General features: G+C 49.7%; 2 protein-coding genes across 3 annotated transcripts; both read right to left on the reverse strand.

Annotated features, from left to right (window-relative positions):
• Nucleotides 1–194: 194 nt before the first annotated feature.
• TREX1 (three prime repair exonuclease 1) lies at nucleotides 195–2,828 on the reverse strand. 2 transcript variants are annotated; one of them, XM_019984821.2, is made up of 2 exons: nucleotides 2,698–2,828; nucleotides 195–1,204 (listed from the first exon to the last, which is right to left on the reverse strand). In XM_019984821.2, exon 2 carries the CDS (start codon nucleotides 1,181–1,183, stop codon nucleotides 236–238), a length of 948 nt encoding a protein of 315 aa, XP_019840380.2. In that variant the 5' UTR covers nucleotides 1,184–1,204; nucleotides 2,698–2,828; the 3' UTR covers nucleotides 195–235. The 2 variants fall into 2 exon arrangements, with proteins under 2 accessions (XP_019840380.2, XP_019840381.2); XM_019984822.2 differs by lacking the exon at nucleotides 2,698–2,828 and adding an exon at nucleotides 1,496–2,065.
• Nucleotides 2,136–19,742, reverse strand: ATRIP (ATR interacting protein). Its single transcript, XM_019984820.2, has 13 exons — nucleotides 19,391–19,742; nucleotides 16,990–17,120; nucleotides 16,163–16,333; nucleotides 14,137–14,255; nucleotides 12,031–12,188; nucleotides 10,567–10,662; nucleotides 10,144–10,273; nucleotides 9,264–9,956; nucleotides 4,303–4,439; nucleotides 4,042–4,133; nucleotides 3,174–3,254; nucleotides 2,698–2,950; nucleotides 2,136–2,290 (listed from the first exon to the last, which is right to left on the reverse strand). Exons 1-13 carry the CDS (start codon nucleotides 19,629–19,631, stop codon nucleotides 2,223–2,225), a joined length of 2,370 nt encoding a protein of 789 aa, XP_019840379.2. The 5' UTR covers nucleotides 19,632–19,742; the 3' UTR covers nucleotides 2,136–2,222.
• Between the last annotated feature and the right edge of the window lie 434 nt (nucleotides 19,743–20,176).

The raw sequence follows: 20,176 nt of genomic DNA on the forward strand, positions 1-20,176 counted from the left end.
GAGGCTACTATCACTTCCATCCAGTATTGGAAGTTCACGGTCTCCTACTTCTCTTAAACTCAGAAGTCTGACCCCGTCCAGGTAGGGAGAGTGCTGGACAAAGACTCGTTTTCTGTGCCCCTGGCCCCAGGTCTGTGAGCGTGGGCAGGAGGCTGTAAGGCCACCACGGAGGGTAGAGGCGAGTGATTGCTCAGTGCTGTGGGGGGTTTTTATTAGTCAGACTTCCCTTCCTGGCCTACTGCCCGGGCATGGCCAGGGACAGCCCATACAGCATGGCTACCGCCAAAGTCAGGAAGGCCAGCAGACCCAGGGGGGCCAGCAGCCCTTCCCCGGGTGGGGCTCCAGGGCACATCTTTGGGGAAGGAGCTGGCTTGGGGCTCCTGTCACCACGAAGGTTGGGGCCGGTGTCACTGGCTCTGGCCAGGGGCACAGTGGCTGTGACAGCAGATGGCCTTGGGTTGGTTCCAGTAGAGGTTGTGATCACGTACATTGGCTTGACGGTGCTGAAGGGCTTGGCGTGAGCATCCACCCACCGTAGCAGGGCCCGCGGCCTCCACTGACAGACGCTCAGCAGGGCGAGCACGTCCCCCTCGGCGGTGTGCGAGTCTGGCGGGGCCTGCCCGTACAGGCGTGTGTAGACGCTGCCCAGGCTGTAGCTCTTCCTTGGGCCGTGCTCCGAGGAGCTGCCAGTCGGCTCCAGAGCCTTCAGGGCAGCGATGCTGTCCACACAGAAGGCGTCGTCCAGAGCACTGGCCAGGCCCAGCAGTGCCAGCTCGGCCCGGAGCAGGGGGAAGTCGTAGCGGTCACCATTGTGGGCCACGAGGCACCAAGGCTGCGGCTGGCGCTGTAGGAAGGTACGGATCAGGTTGACCAGGTCAGCGTCAAAGGCCCGACGCCCATGTGCAGCCAGCACGGCGGTGCTCAGGCCTGTGATTTCGCTGGCCGCGGGGCTGCACACCTTCCCTGGAGCCACGCACAGGGAGAGCTTGTCCAGCACCCGGGGCGGCACGGGTGCCGTTGGCGAAGGCCCCTGAGGCGCAGAAAGGCCCTCCAGGGCATATCTGTGGACGGCCAGCAGGCACAGCTCGGTGATCTTGGGCTGGGAGAAGGGCAGGCCGGTGGCCTCCAAGTCCAGGAAGATGAGGGTCTGCACAGGCCCCGGGGGCAGGGCCCGAGAGCCCATGGTGGGTGTCTGCTGCTGAGCCTGGGGAGGAGCAGGGGGTCGGGGTGGGAGAGTGAGTGTCCGCTGACGGGCTGTAAGGTGGGTGGGGTGGGAGCACCTCTGGCCTTCCCTGCCCCATTAGATCCTGTTGCTGAGCTCCAGCACCCACTATCAGGCAGGAAGACAGAGAAGGTAGGGTGGCTTCCTTAGTGGGACTCGCTCACTCAGCGGTCCAGGGGAAGGCTCAGCTCCTCCCCTGGTGCCCTCTTAGTGTGTGTGGGGGTACCCATGGCCCTCCCACCCTGCCTCATCCCCTTGGGGGTTCTCACTTACCGAGGAGCCAGCAGGCAGCAATGACTCAGGGTGCACACTCTCTGCCTGGTTCTTGCTGCCGGCAGCAGCAGTGGCGGGAAGTGAAACTTAGCCTGAGCCCGCCCAAGGGCTGCTGTGAGCACGGCCCGCCCCTCGTCAGCTGGCTTGGGCCGTCCCTCCTGATAGCATCGGTCCCTCTCCAGGCACCCGCAGGGCCGCCCCAAAGGCCTCAGATCTCTGGCTGTGGGCCCGCTGGCTAGCATGGTGCACCAGGGCCCTCGCACGCTCAAGGTGGGAGGACCAGGCTGTGGGGGGAGGCTGGCTTCATGACTTGGCCTGCTGGGAGCCCCCTTGCTATGGCCATTTTGCACGCAGTCTGTGGCCCCACTTTCCCAGGCCTCCCTGTAGGCCTGGGCTGAGGGCTGCCTCCACCCCTGCACACAATGGTTTCTTCCAGTGGCCTCAGGAGAGAGGGATGACTCAGGGCAAATCCACCAGGGGCAGGGCTCCTTCCCCAGGGCAGATTCATCACCGTGGGGCTGGAGCTCTCCTCTCCGGCAGGGCCCAGCAAGGATCTCAGCCTTTCCCAGGTCTCCCTCCTGCTCTGCCCCTCCCACTCTGCCCACACGGAGCAAACTCAGGAAACACAAGGCTGGCGCGCTCTCAGCCAGTCAGTGCTTTTAATCAGAGGAGGAGGGAAGGACGGGAGTGGCTCTGGTGCCACCGTGTGGCTCGGTGCTCACAGGCCTCAGCCACAGTCCATCTCGGGCTCGTCCATGTCGGTCTCCACGGCACAGAGATCCTCCAGGGCCGCCTCTGAGCCAAAACCCAGAAGGTTCTGTGGTGAAGGCCCAAAGGCGCCGGGACTGGGGGTGGCCCCACCACTCCGTCCGCCCCCCCAGGCCCGCAGGAACTAACCAGTCCCTTCCACGCCCAGGCCTCGCTCCCTCAGCTACTGCAAGCAAAGTGATACAAAGGCGATTCAGACAGGGATGTTTCTGGAAAAGCCATGGCTCTGCCAGGCTGACTCAGTAGATACGAGCCAAAGGCAGGCTGATATACTGAGAGAGGAGCCAGAGCAGGAAGGGAAGGGTGGCCGGGTGCTGGCAAAGGCTGTGTGGATGGCGGGCCGCTGACTTAAGGCCAGGGGGTCTGACTAGCCCGGGGACTTCAGAGCCGACCCCACGTTGGGGCTGGGGCGGGGGGGCCTCCTGCAGGCTCACCTTCACAGTCGGTCACGTCAGGAAGCCCTCGAATCAGCGTGCTGACCCCGGGCATGACCTGGTCGTACTGGTGCAGGACCTCCACGCAGTGCACTGTGAAGAGCTTGTCCTTCTGGGACAGGCCGTGCAGCAGCAGCACCGTGTCCCGCAGACACCGCACCGTCCGCCTCTGCTGCTCGGTGCGCGGGGGCCCCCTTGCCCGCCGCACTGTCAGCCACTGTCTGTGCAGCACCACCGTGAGCGCTCTGACCACCTGCGGAAGGGCGCGGGCAGAGGTCAGGGCATGTGGTCTCTGCACCCGGACCACCGGCTCAGTGGGGCAGCCCCGGTCCTAGCCTCACCCCAGGGTGAGAAGGGTTCTGAGCGGCAGCACCAGGGTCCAGCCCTGGTGAAGGAGCATGGAATGCTCTCCAATGGCCCTGTCACCCACCAGCAGGGCTGCCTGCTGCCAGCCCCCTTCTGCCCCTGGCACTCACCTCCACGTTGCACTGGCAGCTGGAGGCAGTGACTGGGGAGGAGGGGCTCTGCACACCCAGCTTGGCCAAGAGCCACACGGCCTAGAACGAGAACAGACTCGGTTACATCCGCGCCAGAACACCACCCCGGTTCCAATCACGGTGAGGGCTTTCTCAGGCTTCTTGCAGAGCTCCAGTGGCCTAAGCAACTGCCTGCCTAAGAGTCCCTTGGACTGCAAGAAGATCAAACCAGTCCACCCTAAAGGAAATCAGTCCTAAATATTCACTGGAAGGACTGATGCCGAAGCTGAAACTTCACTACTTTGGCCACCTGATTCGAAGAGCTGACTCCTTAAAAAAGACCCTGATGATGGGAAAGATTGGAGGCAGAAAGAGAAGGGGACGACAGAGGATGAGATGGTTGGATGGCATCACTGACTCAATGGACATGAGTTTGAGCAATCTCCCGGAATTGGTGATGGACAGGAAAGCCTGGCGTGCTGCAGTCCACGGGGTCGAAAAGAGTTGGACATGACTGAGCAACTGAACTCAACTGTCTGCACTGATGGGATCCAAGAGGTGATGGTATCCTGGGCCTTCCCAAGAGACGCTCAGGACCAAGACCTGTGTCTCACCAATGACTCCCTGCCTCCAGGCCCACCTCCAGGTACCAGGCCACCCTGCCAAGTCCCAGGATATCCTGGGTCCATGCGTGTTATATCTGTATAGTAGGGGGCCCCCCAAAACGAGTCTTCCTTGTTAGTCTCTAAACACGTCACCGATGTGAATGAAAGCCCCTTTTGTCCCCTAGGGAGGAAAAGTGCCCCTCCGGTGGGGTGGCGTGGGGTGGGGTGGCAAGCCGTCCACAAAGGGGCTCTGGTTCTTTTACCTCTTGCTCCAGCTGCAGCCACTGTGTCTCGGAGGCGGCTCTGTCAGGCCTTGACGTGATGTACATGTACAGCAGCAGCAGAAGGCAGCCTTCTGGAAGGGAGGCCCCAGCTCACACTCAGGCTCCGCCCTCCCACCCACCGCCTGAGGTACAAGCTGCGGGAGGCCTCAGAAGGTGCCTGGCCCGTCCCTGCCACCTCCCTTCCCTCCAACTAGCCGGAGCTGTCCGGGCGCGTGCCCCCCACCCCCTGGCCTGCTTTACCCGAGTGGGAGCAGAGCTGAGGTGCGAGCTTCTCATGGTCCACCAGGAGGGACAGGAGCTCAACCGTCAGCAGCACGCTGGGCAGGGGCGTCTCTGGGCGCAGGCACTGCGGCAGCACCCTGAACACGCACTGGAACCTGAAACACAGGGGCCCAGAAAGACGTGATGCCTCCAAGGCAGCTCCGAAACTCACCCTCCTTTTTCACTGTTGGTAACGGGAAATTGAAGAGGCCACGGAAGAGGAGCCTGGATTCAGGCAGACCTGGGTCCAAATGTTAGCCTGCAAACAAGTGAGTTACCCTTCACTGCGGGGCTGCCATGGCTGAAAGAGGACAGGACCTTGCCTGGCCCAGTGCCACCTCGAAAATACAGGATGCCTCCCTGGACCTGGGGAGCTGGCCTCTACACTGCTCCCAGCTCCTTCCTGCCTCTGCTCTCAAATACAGAGCCAGGTCTTGAGCTGAGTGTGAGAGGAAAGTCCTAAACCCACCACCAAAGGACTAGCCAGACTCTGGTCAGATCTCATGACATCACTTGCCAAGCAAGGAAGACTTCATTTTCTCCGCTTGTCAGGAAACACTAGCTCCCCTGCAGCCAAGTATATGAAGGCACCACTTGAGGTGTGCATGGTGAGGGGCTCGGGCACTCTTCCCCCAAGTCTCGGGCAAAGACCTGGCCCATTCATTACCAGGGAGCCAAGTCCTAAGATAAGCACTGCTGTTGGCTCAACCCACACAACCTCCTAGGTGGTGGGGGAGTTCTATGGGTGTGTCCCCTTTCATATAAGGAGGTTAAGAATATTCCCTGTGTACCATTAGGGAACAAAGTCTATTTGGGGCAAACTCATTTGAGAGCAAATCCTGTACGATAGACAAGCTGAACGTTTCTAGCCACCAGGGAGCATGGAACTTGTTGGGAAACTGGAATTTCCAAGTATCCACTAACAAGTAACCTAATTTCATTATTAGGCTAGAAGTGGCCCACTGAAACTAAAATAAATAAATCTGTCTATATATACAACACAGTTATTTCCAAAGTATTTTTTGAAAACATCAGAGCCTTCTTTTAAATGCTTTTTTTTCCCTCCAGGGCCCCCAAATGCACAATAAATAACAGTCGTGCTAGTCTGCATGAGTTGGAGATAAGTCCTTTTTGTTCAAAAGCACCTGTCAGAAAAAAAAAAAAAAAAATGCCCCTGCCATGCCAGTACCTGGGGAGCAACCCTGGCCCACCTAACTGCTACACCAGATGGGGTAGAAAGGCAAGCCTCAGGGGATGACATGCCCTCAAGCCTGGATGGGCAGTGGCGCCCTTCCCGAGACCACAGGCTGCCTGGCCGCTTGTGCTGTACCACGTATGCTTTAGAGCCCTGGTAGCACCTGTGTTACGCTCCCTGGTGGCTCAGACGGTAAAGAATCTGCCTGCAGTGCGGCTCAATCCCAGAGTTGGAGTGGGCACGGCAATCCACTCCAGTATTCTTGCCTGGAGAATCTCCATAAATAAAGGACCCTGGCAGGCTACAGTCCATGGGGTCACAGAGTCGTACTGAACGACTGAGCACAGCCCAGCACCTGTCCCTGGCTTTTGCTTTTATTCCAAGGTGAACAGGAAGCTGTGTGGTAATGGGGTTCAGCTTGTAAGCATGAAGGAATTTGGAAGGGAAGTACTGTGTGGGAAGTGGCATCAGACAGTCACTTAGGAGCCTAACTGGCTTGAAACCATCTAATACACTCCCTCTGGCATTTCAGACAAGATTCCCTAACTCAACACAGAGTTTATTCACTCAGCAAACACTGAGTGCTCACAGAGAGCCAGGCTCTGTGCTGGGCGGGAGGACGCCGGGCTCTGAGGGTGCCGCCTGGGCTTGTAAGCGCCCATGAAACGGCTGTTGTTTCACCTTACAGACAAGGTCAACAGAATAGAATGGTGATCTATCTACCATGATAACTGGTAAAAATGTGGTTCCTGGAATTCATTCATTTAAACAATAAGAAAGCAAGATGCAAGGATTTTTCACTTATCCACAGATCAATGTGATGAGCTGCATTAACAAAGTGACTAAAAAACCATATGATCATCTCAACAGATGCAGAACATTTGCTAAAGTTCAGCATCCATTTTTGATAAAAACTTCAGAGAGCAGGTATAGAGGAAACTTAGGTCAACATACTAATAATAAAGGCCACATATGAAAAACCCACATCTGACATCATACGCACTGGTGAAAAGCTGAAAGCATTTTCCCTAAGATCAGGAACAAGACAAGGATGCCCACTCTCACCATTTTTATTCAGCATAGTTTTGGAAGCCCTAACCACAGCAATCAGAGAAGAAAAAGAAAGAAAAAGGAATCCAAACTGGCAAGGAAGAAAAAAATGTCACTGTTTGCAGATGACATACCGTACGTAGAAAATCTAAGATGCCACCAGAAAATGACTAGAACACATCAATGAATTTGGTAAAGTTGCAGGATACAAAATTAAGATACAGAAGTCTGTTGGATTTCTGTACACTAACAATGAGCTATCAGAGAAATTAAGGAAACAATCCCACTTACCATTGCATCAAAAAGAATAAAACATCTAAGAATAAGCCTACCTAAGCAGGCAAAAAGGCCCAGACTCCCATAACTGGAAGATGTTGATGAAAGAAACTGAATACGACACAGATGAAATGACAGAACCTATTCTTGGATTGGAAGACTCGATACTGTCCAAGTGACTGTACTACCCAAGGCAATCTACAGATTCAGTGCAATCATTATCAAATTACCAATGGCATTTTTCACAGAACTAGAAGAAAAACATTTAAACAGGCAGAACGCCGTTTGACATAAATTGCAGCAACTGATTTTTAGACCCATCTCTTAAAGCAAACAAAAGCAAAAAAAAAAAAAAAAAAAGCCAATGGGACCTGCCTAAGTAAATTTAAAAGCTTTTGCACAACAAAGGAAACCGTGGACAGAATGAAAAGAGAACCCATTATTGTGGGAGCAGATAACTGCAAGTGATATGACCGATAAGGGGGTCATATATTCAGCATATATAAACAGCTCGTACAACTCAACATTAAACAAACAACCCAATCAAAAATGAGCAGAACTGAATAGACATTTTTCCAAAGAGGACAGCCAGATGGCCCACAGACACATGAAAAGATGCTCAGTTATCACTCATCACCAGGGAAACGCACATCAAAACCACAATGAGACATCACCTCAGACTGGTTGAATGGCTACCACCATCAAGAACACCAGTAACAAATGTTGGCAAGGATGAGAAGAAAAGGGAGTCCTTCAGTGCTATTGGTGGGAATGTGAATTAGTGCAGCCATTGTGGAAGAGTACGGGAGTTTCTCAAAAAACTAAAATGGGAGTACCATACGATCCAGCAATTCTACTTCTGTGTTATATCCGGGAAGAAAAAAACAAAACAGTAATTTGGAAAGATACATGCACTCCGATGTTCATAGAAGCATTATCTGCAATTGCCAAGGTGCTGAAGCAACCTAAGTGTCCATCAGCAGATGAATGGATAAAGAAGTTGTGATACACACACACACACATCGGAATACTGTTGTTGTTCAGTCGCCAAGTCAGGTCAGACTCTTTGGGACCCCATGGACTGCAGCATGCCAGGCTTCTCTGTCCTTCACTATCTCCTGGAGTTTGCTCAAATTCATGTCCATTGAATCGGTGATGCTATCTAATAACCATCTCGTCCAATGCCACCCCCATCTCCTTTCGCCTTCAATCTTCAACTCAGCCATAAAGGAACAAAATTTTGCCATCTGCAACAACATGGATGGCCTTGGAGGGCATTATGATAAGTGAAATAAGACAGAGAAAGGCAAAAACTGTATGATATCATGTATATGTAGAATCTAAGAAATACAGGTGAATTAAAAAAGATAAAGACTCATAGAGCAAACTAGTGGTTACCTTTGGGGAGAGAGAAGGAAGGAAGGGCAGAATGGGGGTAGATTAAAGCAGCGTTATGGGATTGTATGAAATCATGTGTGAAACTTCTGAAAATTGTAAAGCACTATGGAATTTTAAAAAGAAAAAAAGGAAAGAGAAGACTCAAAAGGAAAAAAAAAAATCCAAGCAACCAGCCACTATGACCTGGGCCTACCTTGCTGTCCATACTACTCTGCAGTACACTGTGTCGAGCTCTGAGCACCACCTTTAGGATGGACCAGACAGGCGGGAATATATTCATATGGCAACCAGGATCCAGAAATGTGTTTAGTAAACAGGTATTCTGGGCTCAGAGATGAAAAGACTTAAAATCTGTGCAGCCAGTGGAGTCATTCCAACACAAGAACTGGCCTCTGGGTGGAGTGCTGAGGGGGCAGATGAGATTCTAGGACTAACTAGAGGACTGGCTGGGTGAGGTTTACCTTCCCAAGTGTTCAAGGTCTGGAATCCCAAGCTAGGACTTTATTATAGTGGTGTTTCGCAACAAACTTTAAGAGGAACAAGTGACCTGTGGCTCATGCCAGTGGTGGGCACCTTGCAGATGGGCAGATTCCCAGCAGTCAGCTTGTACCTGCACACCCTCTGCCTCCTCAGGGAACCCCAGCAAACTCAACTTCAACATGCCCATGATGTGCGGTCTTCACCTGACGCACGTCCCAGGTCCACAGGTCTCTGGGTTCGGTCTTTGTCTTGGGGGCAGGACGCTCTTCCATGGTGACTAGCAGCCTTCTTTTAACACATGTGTGTTTTGCTTACCTACTGTCTAGAGGCAGCACTAAGCCAAATAAACCACTTCCTTGGTTCTAACACCTGGCCCCATTTCCCATGACTTCAGAACTCCCTGAGCCAAGAACCTAAACCAAGGCTTAGAGCCGAGCAGTATGAACGCGGCAAGATGGGAGCAAGCTCAGGGGCCACAGGACAGACCTTGAGAGGTCAGGTAAGACCCACAAGGAAACATGACTCCCATGCTGCAGGATACCTGGGCAGGAAATCAAAGGAAGCATTTTCAGCTAATTCCACCAAAACCTTAAGGCACTGGCTGAGGACACTGGCTTGAAGGTGACCTGTTGCTGCAGAAGAGGAAGCCAGAAGGTGAAGGAGCATCTTCAAGAGTGGATGCTGGCCTTGGTCCTTGGCAAGCCCCTCTGGGGCTGAGGTCGCATCCCCATGACTATGTCCGTGAACCTGGCTCTGGTCTCCTTCACCCGCAGCAGGCTCAGCGCCTGCTCCTGACAGTAACAGGCAGACGACTGCTCCGCTGTGGCACACCAGGTGCTGGAGAACGCTAAGTGCCGCCACTGAGAAGCCTTCCAGGTTATAAAGAGAGTCCTCGGGGCTGGCCTCTACCCCAGGGCTCACACGGGAGGGGTGTGTCGGCGGGTCCGCAGGCGCTCCGCTTCTCTTGGCTGCTGCCAAATCCTGCAGAGCCTGACAGTGTAAGCCGATGAAGAACTGTACCAGGGGGAGGAGATGCACAGCCCCAGGGAGCCTGTGGAGCGGGAAGGCCCTTCCGCCGCCCTCTGCTGGGTCTCTGTCGCTGGAGCCTTCCTCATTCCTGGCCACCAGGTTCAGTCCGGTGAGCGCCATGTGCTGCGCTTCTCTCAGGGCTGAGACGGGAAATGACCCATCGCGAGGACCTGTGGTCCTCAGGCTTGAAATCCCAGTCAAGGTACTAGCAACCAACACAAAAGAAAAGACACAAGTGTGAGAGGCAGATATGGTCAAGCAACCCAGATAGCCTGCAGCAAATTCTCTCATCTCCCTGCCCAGAGCAGATGTCTGGGGCTGGTCAGGACCAGATGGGGACTTGCTTCCCCAAAACTCCTTCCAGACAAGCTTTTTAGGAGTCTTGTGCTTACCTGCCAAGCCCCGGTAGCTGGAACTGGGTGCCAGCAGGAGCCTCAGGACAACTGCTCAGGAGATGGCACAGACCCAGGGGAGACCCGGGGATCAAAGGCTGCTTCAGGAGAAGGTTTATCAAAATGGAGCCTGCGGAAAGACAGGTGACATGAGAGTGCTTTTCTATAATGCCAACTCTCCTCTCAACAGCCACTGAGGTCCCCTGAGACACCTGTGGGTACTGAAGGCTCGGGGGCATACTTGTTCTTGGCCCCTCCCAGTTTATAGTCACATACTTCAATCACAGATTCCTATTCCCACTGACCCTCTAAAGCATTGCCTGGTTCCCACAGCCCAGGACAGCTAGGCAATTCCAGTGCAGCCTCACAGAGCACAATCAGAGCTGGGCAGGCATCCGGCAGAAGGGGCACGCCTTCTGGTACCTTGATTGTTTGATCTCCAGCTGTCAAGAAGACTTTTCTGGGGCTCTTCCTGCTTTATGGGGCCACCTCCCAGACTGTGGACCTTATTCTCTGCAACTAGATAAATAAAATGTTAATCAAAATTAGAACATGAAAACATGCATCTATCAGAAACTCTTTAAATGTGACGAGTTTCAAACATACATTGTTTTATTTTTTTCAACTCTGGATCAAAACAAGAGCCAAAGCAACTCATGAACCTTCGCATCTTTGCCTTCCTCATAAAATAGGAACTTGTATAAGGAAAAGAAAATTAAATTGTGTTCCCCACTCCTAAGTCAGGCAATAACATAAAAGCTATAACCTTCACATTTATGTGATTATTACATGCCAGACACTGTTCTAAGAGCTTTATACCTGTCAACTCTCTTGTTCTTCACACCAGCCCTCCCAGGAGGTGTTATTAGTGGCTTTGTTCTATATACGGGAAAACTGAAGCACAGAGGTTTGCTGTGTGTCTGTGTGTATGTGTGTATATGTGTGTGTTCAGTGTGTGTGTGTGCTTAGTCGCTCAGTCACGTCTGACTCTTCGCGACCCCATGGACTGTAGCCTGCACCAGGCTCCTCTGTCCATGGAATTTTCCAGGTAAGGATACTAGAGCAGGTTGCCATTTCCTTCTCCAGGGAAATCTTCCCAACTATAACCGCTTCTCAATTTGCTCCAAAATGTGTGTAGCTGTAGTTGGCAGGGGTGCCGTGATGCTAATGACTTGAAAGAGCTGATGGTGGCAGGACAGAGGTGGATCTGAATGGCAGGATAAACGGGCACAGCACAGTCTCCCAGTGAAAACTACCAACGCTAGATTGCTTCTCTCTAGAAGCAGGAGCACTGTCTCCGTCTGGACTCAGCCTGGCGACGAAAGGAGCGCATATTCCTGCACCCTAGTTGTGTTTCTGGCCTGTTGATGGATGCTGACTGCGGAGGTTTTAAAATACGCCTGCAAGTTCTTTGACACACTTGCACTCAAAGGGCGCAGCCTAGTTTCCTTCCCCTTGAACACGGCCCAGACTCAGGGACTCAGTTCTAATGAACAGAACTTACGCTGAGTGATAGAACTGACGCTATGTGACTTCCAGGTTCAGACACAGAAAGGATAGATTCCGCTTCCAACAAGCTCTCTGAGTTTGCTAGCTCTTTAGGAAGCCATCTACGGGGTGAGGAGGTCAGCCAAGGAGCCCTGGGGAGAGGCCCACATGTGAAAAGGAATTCCACTGCTGGACATGTAAGTGCACCACCTTGAAATAGATCCTCCAGCCCCTGACAAGCCTTCAGTGATTCCAGCACCCTTAGAGACAAACCATCCCCACTATGCTGTCAGAACTGTGGGCCCACAGAAAGGAGGAGAAAATAAACACCCAATTGTTTCAAGGCTCAAGGTCAAGTGGTCTGATATTGAGTTGTAGATGATAGAGAGACGGACTTACCCTCTCTGCTCATCGGGGATTTGTATGCTGGCTCTGTCTGGCAGGGCTGGGGAAGGGACTTGTTAGCACTAAAAGACTCCTTTGTAGGGAAAGATGGTTTTCCAAATTGTGGAGAACATGCTTCTGGCTTTATAACCACAGAAGGGCTTTTCCTAGGACTGGAAAAAGTTAACTATGAAAGCAGAGTAATGATTCTGCTAACCCTATGTAAAATTCCTGGTTATAAAACTTCTAACAGGTTTTAAACTTTTCATGTTCAGGTGATTTGACCAAGAGATTCATCTAATCCACACTTGTTAGTCTTTGTCAGGATAGCAGTGTAAAAGTCAAGGCATTTTCATCCAAATGGTAGAAAAAAATCTTTCCTTTGTTTCTACCTTCAAAAGTATTGGGCAGAATTCAAGTACTATTTCCAATTCTACCAAAACATATTTTCAATTTGTAACCTCTTTTTTAAAAAATTTAATTGGAGGATAATTGCTTTACAATGTTGTACCGGTTTCTGCCATCCAACAGTGCAAATCAGCCATAAGTATACATGTCTCCTCCCCCTTGAACCCACCTCCCACCGCCCACCCCATCCCACCCCTCTAGGTGGTCACAGAGTGCCAGGTTGAGCTCCCTGTGTTAGACAGCACTGGTAACGTATATGTCTCAGTGCTAGTCTCTCAATTTGTCCCACACTCTCCTTCCCTGTGTCCACAAATCTGTTCTCCGTGTCTAGATCTCTATTGTTGCCCTGCAAATAGGTTCATCAGTACTATTTTTCAAAATTCCATATATATATATACATACATACATACATACATACACGATACTTTTTTTTCCCTGAATTACTTCACTCTGTATAACACGCTCTAGTTCATCCACCTCACTAGAACTGACTCAAATTCATCCCTTTTATGGCTGAGTAATATTCCATTGTATATATGGACCACAACTTCTTTATACTTTTATCTGTGGATGGACATCTAGGTTACTTCCATGTCTTGGTTATTGTAAATAGTGCTGCAATGAACACTGGGGTACATGTGTCTGTTTCAATTATGGTTTTCTCAGGGTATATGCCTAGTAATGGGATTGCTGGGTCATATGGTGGTTTTATTTCTAGTTTTTTAAGGACTCTCCATACTGTTCTCCACAGTGGCTGTATCAGTTTGCATTCCCACCAACTGTGTGAGAGGGTTCCCTTTTCTCCACACCCTCTCCAGAATTTATTGTTTGTAGATTTTTTGATGATGGCCATTCTACCTTATATTGTCCCTCTCCCCAGTGGCAACCACTAGTTTACAACAACCTCTTTTTTAATAGCCAGGGACTGAATTAAAAGATTTTCAGTAGAAAGAGCATCTAGTGAGAGGTGTGTTGTTTCTTGCAACTAGGAAATGGCTGGTTCCTTGGTGCCAGGGCTTTCACGTTAGAGAAGCAGTCTTAACCCTCCAATTAGATCAGACAATGCTGAGGCCGTCCTGTGAGTAGAGTGTGAAGAGGTAAGGATGGATTCCTTCTGCTGTCCTCTGTCTTATCTGGACTATGTAAGGCCTAAAGAGTTCAGTTTCATACCCTGCCCATTATAAGCAAAGGCAGCAGAATGCTGAACACCAGAAAAAGACGACCTGACCTACACTGTCCAAGTTTCAAGAATGATACTGACAGACTTCTCACAGGACAGACCATTAACAAACTGATTATATCTGCAGCAAAGGTGGGGGCCGTTGGGCAGCAAATGAGAAAAAATGTTCTAAGCAATTGGGACTGACATACAGTTGGGACAAAATCACTTATTTGAAACAAATTACATAAAAATGAAGACTGGTCTACTCTAAAACTCTAGAGGTCATCTTTCCAGCCTTTTCTCATCCTGAGGAGTTGTGTTTATAAAGTCCTACAGGAAGAAGGCACTTTCAGAGAGTGTGGAGCCCTTATGCTACGACCCCCCAACCATTCCAGCCTCATCTGAACCACCTTTGAGGCCTCCGGAAAAGAGGATCTGTGCCCCAGTGGCAGAGTCTAAATGACCTTTGTTCACAACTAGCCTGATACCGTCATTCAGACTTTTTAGGAAACGATAACAAAACTGTTTCCTCCCTCTAGCGCCATCATTACCTGACATGGGAAACGGTGGGTACAGCTAGTTTATTAGCTCGTTCACTGCTCTGAAGCTTCGTTCTTAATTCATTCATCTCTGCATCTTTAAACTGGAGTTCAGACTGCAAGGACTGGAGCTGGAAGGCAAAAGAAATAGAGAGGTCTCATCACATATACAGAAACAGCTCTGGGGGACTGTCCTGGCAGCCCAGTGGTTAAAAGTCCATGTTTCCAATGCAAGCGGTCCAGGTTTGATCCCTGGTCTGGGAACAAGGATCCCACCACCACCAACAATAAAAAGTAGTTCTGGGCTTCAAAATTCTCAAGCTAGTAAAAGAAAAACAAACAATGAGAAATAGTATAAAAGTCTGCTGTGACATAAATGGCCCCAAAATATCAAGTTTTAGCTTTCTTACTGAAAGATGGCATGGTATTCTAGAAAGATATTTTGACCTGTTTATTGCTAGGTGGTATGTGAGGATTCAAACACCATTTACTCGGCCTCTCTGAACTTCAGCTGATGTGTAAGATAAATACCTGTCTTCATGACTGGGGGGATTAATTAAGAATATAACTGTAAAATGCCCAGCACAAAGCTTGCCAGGGTGCAGTATCTCACAGTAACATGGAGACCTTGTAGTGAACCTGTTGCTGTGCTTTAGTCACTCAGTTGTGTCTGACTCTTGGCGACCCCATGGACTGTAGCCCCCCAGGCTCCTCTGTCCATGGGATTTCCCAGGCAAGAATACTGGAATGGGTTGCCAGTTCCTCCTCCAGGGGATCTTCCTGACCCAGGGATCAAACTCACAGCTCCTGCATTGGCAAGTGGGTTCTTTACCCCTGAGCCACCAGGGAACATGGTGGTGCACAGTCCAGGTCTTCCTGAAGCTCTGGGCTGAGAATCTGGAATAGTTTTACCAAAACCCTGAGCAGTGTGGGGAGACCTGCTGCTCTGGCCAACAGTAACTGCTGCCATTCCCTGAGCACAGTCCATGCCAGGCATAGCACCAGACACGAGTGCAGGACCATATAAGTCTCACAACAACCCTTCTGGTTATTTTCGGGAACAGATAAAGGAGATGAGTCATAGAGCATGACTGATCACCCTGAGGTCACGCTTGAATGTGATAAACCCTGGCTTCAGTCTCTGGCTTGTTGGTACCTCCCTTGGTCTTCACTATGCATATGGAAAAGCAACTACTGCTGTTAGTGTTAGGCACAGGTCAGCGCTTCTTCAAAGACTGCCAAGTTTGCTGAATGAAGTAATGGCAGAGTAAAACCCATGTCCTTATTTGGGAAGTGAAGGAAAGTAATGTATACCTGGCACCCAGTTTTTCTCCCCACAACAGTGTCTCCCTCCCCTAAGAAACATCATTTTCCTGCCTCTGAATATGTGATTTGAATGGGAGCTATTATCTCTTTGGTTCCAGTGACTAGTTCCAGGGTAGGCATGTAACTCAGGTTAGACCAATTAGAGCCTTCCCCAGAATTTTAAAACTTGAGATGAGGACCCCTAAGTCTTCAGTCTGTTCTGGAGCTGTGAAATATGAGGCCTGGAGCTCTTGGAGAAAACATCCTCAGCCATAAGGATGGAATTTATCAACAGTACAGAGAATAAACATGAGTTTTGGCAAATCTCGAGTCATTTGAGACCGCAGTACATCTGTTTTCCCCAGACTTAGTTACAGAATGCAATCCTATTTTTGTTTGTTTGTTTGGCCTAAGCTAGGTCAGTTGAGTTTCTGATCTGCGTGCCCCCCCGCCCCCCAAAAAAAGGAAGCAAATAATTTAAGCCTATTTCTGCAAAGTGTTAGCCAGTGGCTTAGGCAACCACAGCAAAGCAGAATTTCATCTACGTCCTTTTCCAAATCACCCAGCCTCAAAGAAAAGTACATGTAATTAGTTGGTAGCAAAAGTATTTTCAGCAAACAACTGCTGAAGTCTTCCTGGGAGATTTATAAGCAACTTTAGGCACTGCTTCCAAAGGAACTCAGTAAGCAGGCAAAGCTGATGTCCATACAAGCAAAACATATCTCTGGGTCACCTTTTTGGAGAACTCCTTTTCTTTTTCACTGAGTGCTTGGGTTTTCTCTTGCTCAAGAAGGAAATGAGATCTTCTCTGTTCCTCTAGAATGGATTCTGTCTGATGCAATGAGTCCCGCAAAATTTTAATTTCTCCATTTTTAATGAGCACTTCTTCTTCCATTGCCTTCATCTGGAAATTCCAAATTGATCTCGTGAAAGGTTTGTAAGGGAAAATTGTATATAATGTACAATGTGCTTATTTGCATTATAATTAATGCATATATGCACTTATTTCAACATGTAGCCGGGGAGGTGAAGAAACACATTTAAAACACGTCCAAAGGATCAATAAGTGCTCAGAATACATCCATGCCAACCAGACCACGACCTGCTAGGTCCATTCCTGGGACAGCAGGTTTTCAGCAAATAGCTTAAAGACGTACTTGTCACTTCTGCATGCACATTCCAAAGGTCCTAGGGACCTACAGACAGTCATATGAAAAATGTCTGCTTTTTGCAAAACTGTTAATGAAAATAGCAACCATTATGATGTTGTGTTTCTTCTATAAGACACATGCTATAAATTTATCTCAGTACTATAACAGAAAGTTTGTATCTCTTTTTGTATAGGTTTACAAAGTGTTTCTTTTCTTATCTTGGCTATTAGGAATCTCAGGATTTAGTTACAACCAAAATTTTCTGGCTTTCTTTCCCCAGCTTTCTCCCAATTCATGGGGATGAATCTGGACTCTTGTCTTAAAACTTTTCTATTTTATTGTATAATGCTTTCTAACACATGCATAAGTGAATGCATTAACTACAAAAACTACAAGTTAAATCCCTTACCTTTTCTTTAAGTTCTTTGTATTGTGCCTGAAGTACCTCTAATTCAAAATTGTCTTTAACTGGAACACTTTCTCTGTTTTTCCCTGCAGGATATTTTGACATCCCATCTAATCTGGTGACCTTATGAACATCTGTAAAAAACAATTAAAAAAACCGAGTTCCCATATACTTTTTAAGACTCAGGATTTTCCACTTTCACCAGCCAGTGCTGAAAACAATCACTTTTGAAAGCAAATTAGAGGAAGATGTAGTAAGTAGAATACGTATTTTCGAACATAAGAACATGATTCAATCCTTATGAAATAACAAATTCTGCCACCCCCTCCCCATTCCGCACTCAGTTTCTTGTTTTTTTTCCCCTGCATCCAGTTTTAAGGGTCTCAGCTAAAGGCTGAAAGGTGCTGTGGGAACCTCACTGTTCGAATCTCAGTGATCCATTATTCAACATTATTTACTCAGCATCTACAATATGTCAGGCACAATTTAGCCTCTCAAGAAAGCTACAGTGGTGAGAAAAATGGATACAGTCCTTACACTCATGGAGCTTACACGGCAATCAAAAATATAAGAATAAACATAAAATTACAACTGTTATAAAAGCTGCAGAGAAGAACAAGTAGAGGGATGCCTGTAACAGGGGATTTCATCCACAAGGATGACTGGAAGCCTTCCCTGCTGCTAAGTCGCTTCAGTCGTGTCTGACTCTGTGTGACCCCATAGACGGCAGCCCACCAGGCTTCCCCTGTCCCTGGGATTCTCCAGGCAAGAACACTGGAGTGGGTTGCCATTTCCTTCTCCAATGCATGAAAGTGAAAAGTGAAAGTGAAGTCGCTCAGTCGTGTCCGACTCTTAGCGACGCCATGGACTGCAGCCCACCAGGCTCCTCCGTCCATGGGGTTTTCCAAGCAAAAGAGTACTGGAGTGGGGTGCCATTGCCTTCTCCGGAAGCCTTCCCTAGATAAGTGATAACTGAATGGAGAGCTGAAGAACAAGCAGGAATTAACCAGAGGAGTGGCGATGGGGAATGGATGGAAAGAACATTCAATGTGTAAGAAACAGCAATATGGACTTCCCTGGTGGTCCAGTGGTTAAAACTTCAAATTTGCACTGCAGGGAGGGGGGGTTTGATCCTTGGGAACTAAATCCCATGTGCAGTGCAGCAAAAAAAAAAAAAAAAGACACAGCGATGTGCAGTTTCTGTATTGTAGGGAAGCAGGGAGAATTCAAGGAATGAAGGAAGGTCAGTGTAGCTAGAAACGCGAGAGGGAAAGGGTCAGGCCATGCTGGGTCTTCTGGGCCATGTTAATGATTTTAATCTTTATACTAGAAGAAGTGTGAAGTCATTAAAGGCTTTCAGTAGGGATGTTCATTGTGCATCTGTGTGTGACAGAGATTTTAGTTTTAAAATGATCACTCTGGCTGTGGTGTGAAGTCTGACTTGTACGAGTCATAACTGGAAATGTGGACACAATTTAGTGAACTTTTGTCCAGGGGAGGGGTGATGGTAACACAGATCAGGGAGATGGCAGAGATGATGCAGAGGATGGATTCTCGAGATGGAAGAAAAAGGTAAAGTTACAGGATTTGGAAGGGGCCAGGGGGATGTTGGCTTGTGGTATGGGATGGAGAGTGGTGCCAGTCTCTGCCATGCAGAACATGTGTTCATCAACATGTCTTTTCTGAATGTCTGCTTTGCCAGGCACTATGCTGGAGATGCTGGTGGATGACTGGATTTCCAGGAAATGACTGTGTGGAATTTAACATGCCTATAAGACATCCAAGTAGAGATTCAAGGTACCCTCAAAACCTTTCTCTTCCAGGGAGCCCCATAAGATGTCACTAGAATGAGTGTAAGCTCCAAGAAGGTTGGGGCTTTTGTTTGTTGCTAAGTGTCTGTAGCTTCTAAAGTTTGGGCACCTAGTATAATTTATTGGTTGTATAAAAAGAATAAGTCTACCCTATCTCTTGCCTCTGCCAGATCCCTCTTGTGCTCAGGTGGTCCAAAGGAAAAGGTGGTCTTCATTCGATCTAAAGCCTCCCAAATATGTCATAAGAATGGGTCCCCACGTGTAGGTAAAGATGGTTCTTATGGCTATGGTAGTTGTGTTGCAAGGATCTCTGCTGAGAACTAAGAACCCAGTGGTCCAAAGTATAGAAACCCAAGTAAAATGTTAACCTAGCTTCCTATATTCCAAATCGGCTGTTTGACATTCCTGATACATTTCTCCTCTCAAATCAAAAGACCTCTTGGGAGACAACCGCTGCTTAAATCAAACTATTCCTAGGAAGGGGCAGTGTGGGTGCAAGACACCGGAACGGTCACCGCGGGGTTCCGAAGGCACAGCCATCTAGGGGGTCTAGGGAAGTCTGCACCACTCTCAAGAGGAAAAGGCGAACTCACTGGACACGTCCGGAGCCGTGGTCGGGCACTGGCTCAGGGCCTGGGACGCAAGCGTGTCGAGTTCCTCCAGGTCGTCGGCGGTGAAATCCCCATGCAGGCCGAATGGGTCTTCGGGGTCCGGGGTGGCGGGGATTCCTCGGGCCCGCTTGCTTGGAGGGTGCCCGGTGTTGGGCGGAGGGCCAGGACTAGGTGCCGGGGGCCCACTCCGCCTCCTGCTACCTGACGCGGAGATTCCAGCCATGCCTGCCGCCGGCTGATCTCTAAAGACACGGAACCCGGCCTATACCCGCGTGGAAGGAGGGATGGACCAACCGCCCGCGCGCCGTGGCTCGCCTCAGCCGCCGGGACACGCCCCCGAACCAACGAGCCAATCACCTGCCAGTTGACGGGCGCGGAGGAATGACATCATCAGAGCGCGCCGCGGTGCTCCATTGAGTGCGCGCTGAGCCCTGTTGCTTCCCGCCCTTCTTGGGCCCAGCCTCGCCTGGCGCTCTGGTACCGACTGTTAGGACTCGGTAGGCCACTACGGTGGTCTAAGCGCAGCGAACTGAGTTACCTAGCCAAACTCACCAGCCCCACCACGCAAGTGAGCTGTGTGCCGGCTCCCTGACATGCCCTGGGGTACACAGCAGCACTTGCTGGAGTTCGCCCAGATAGATATTCACCCGTGCAGTGTGAATCTATGGCAGGCAGCAGCATTCAGACTTTTGGTTTTTGTGACCTCGCTGTCCAGCCAGACCCACTTCTCAAATACCCCAGGCTCTTTTGAGGAGGAGTGTGGAAGAA

The sequence above is a fragment of the Bos indicus genome, chromosome 22 (assembly GCF_029378745.1).
Source record: "Bos indicus isolate NIAB-ARS_2022 breed Sahiwal x Tharparkar chromosome 22, NIAB-ARS_B.indTharparkar_mat_pri_1.0, whole genome shotgun sequence".
Lineage (NCBI taxonomy): Eukaryota > Metazoa > Chordata > Mammalia > Artiodactyla > Bovidae > Bos > Bos indicus.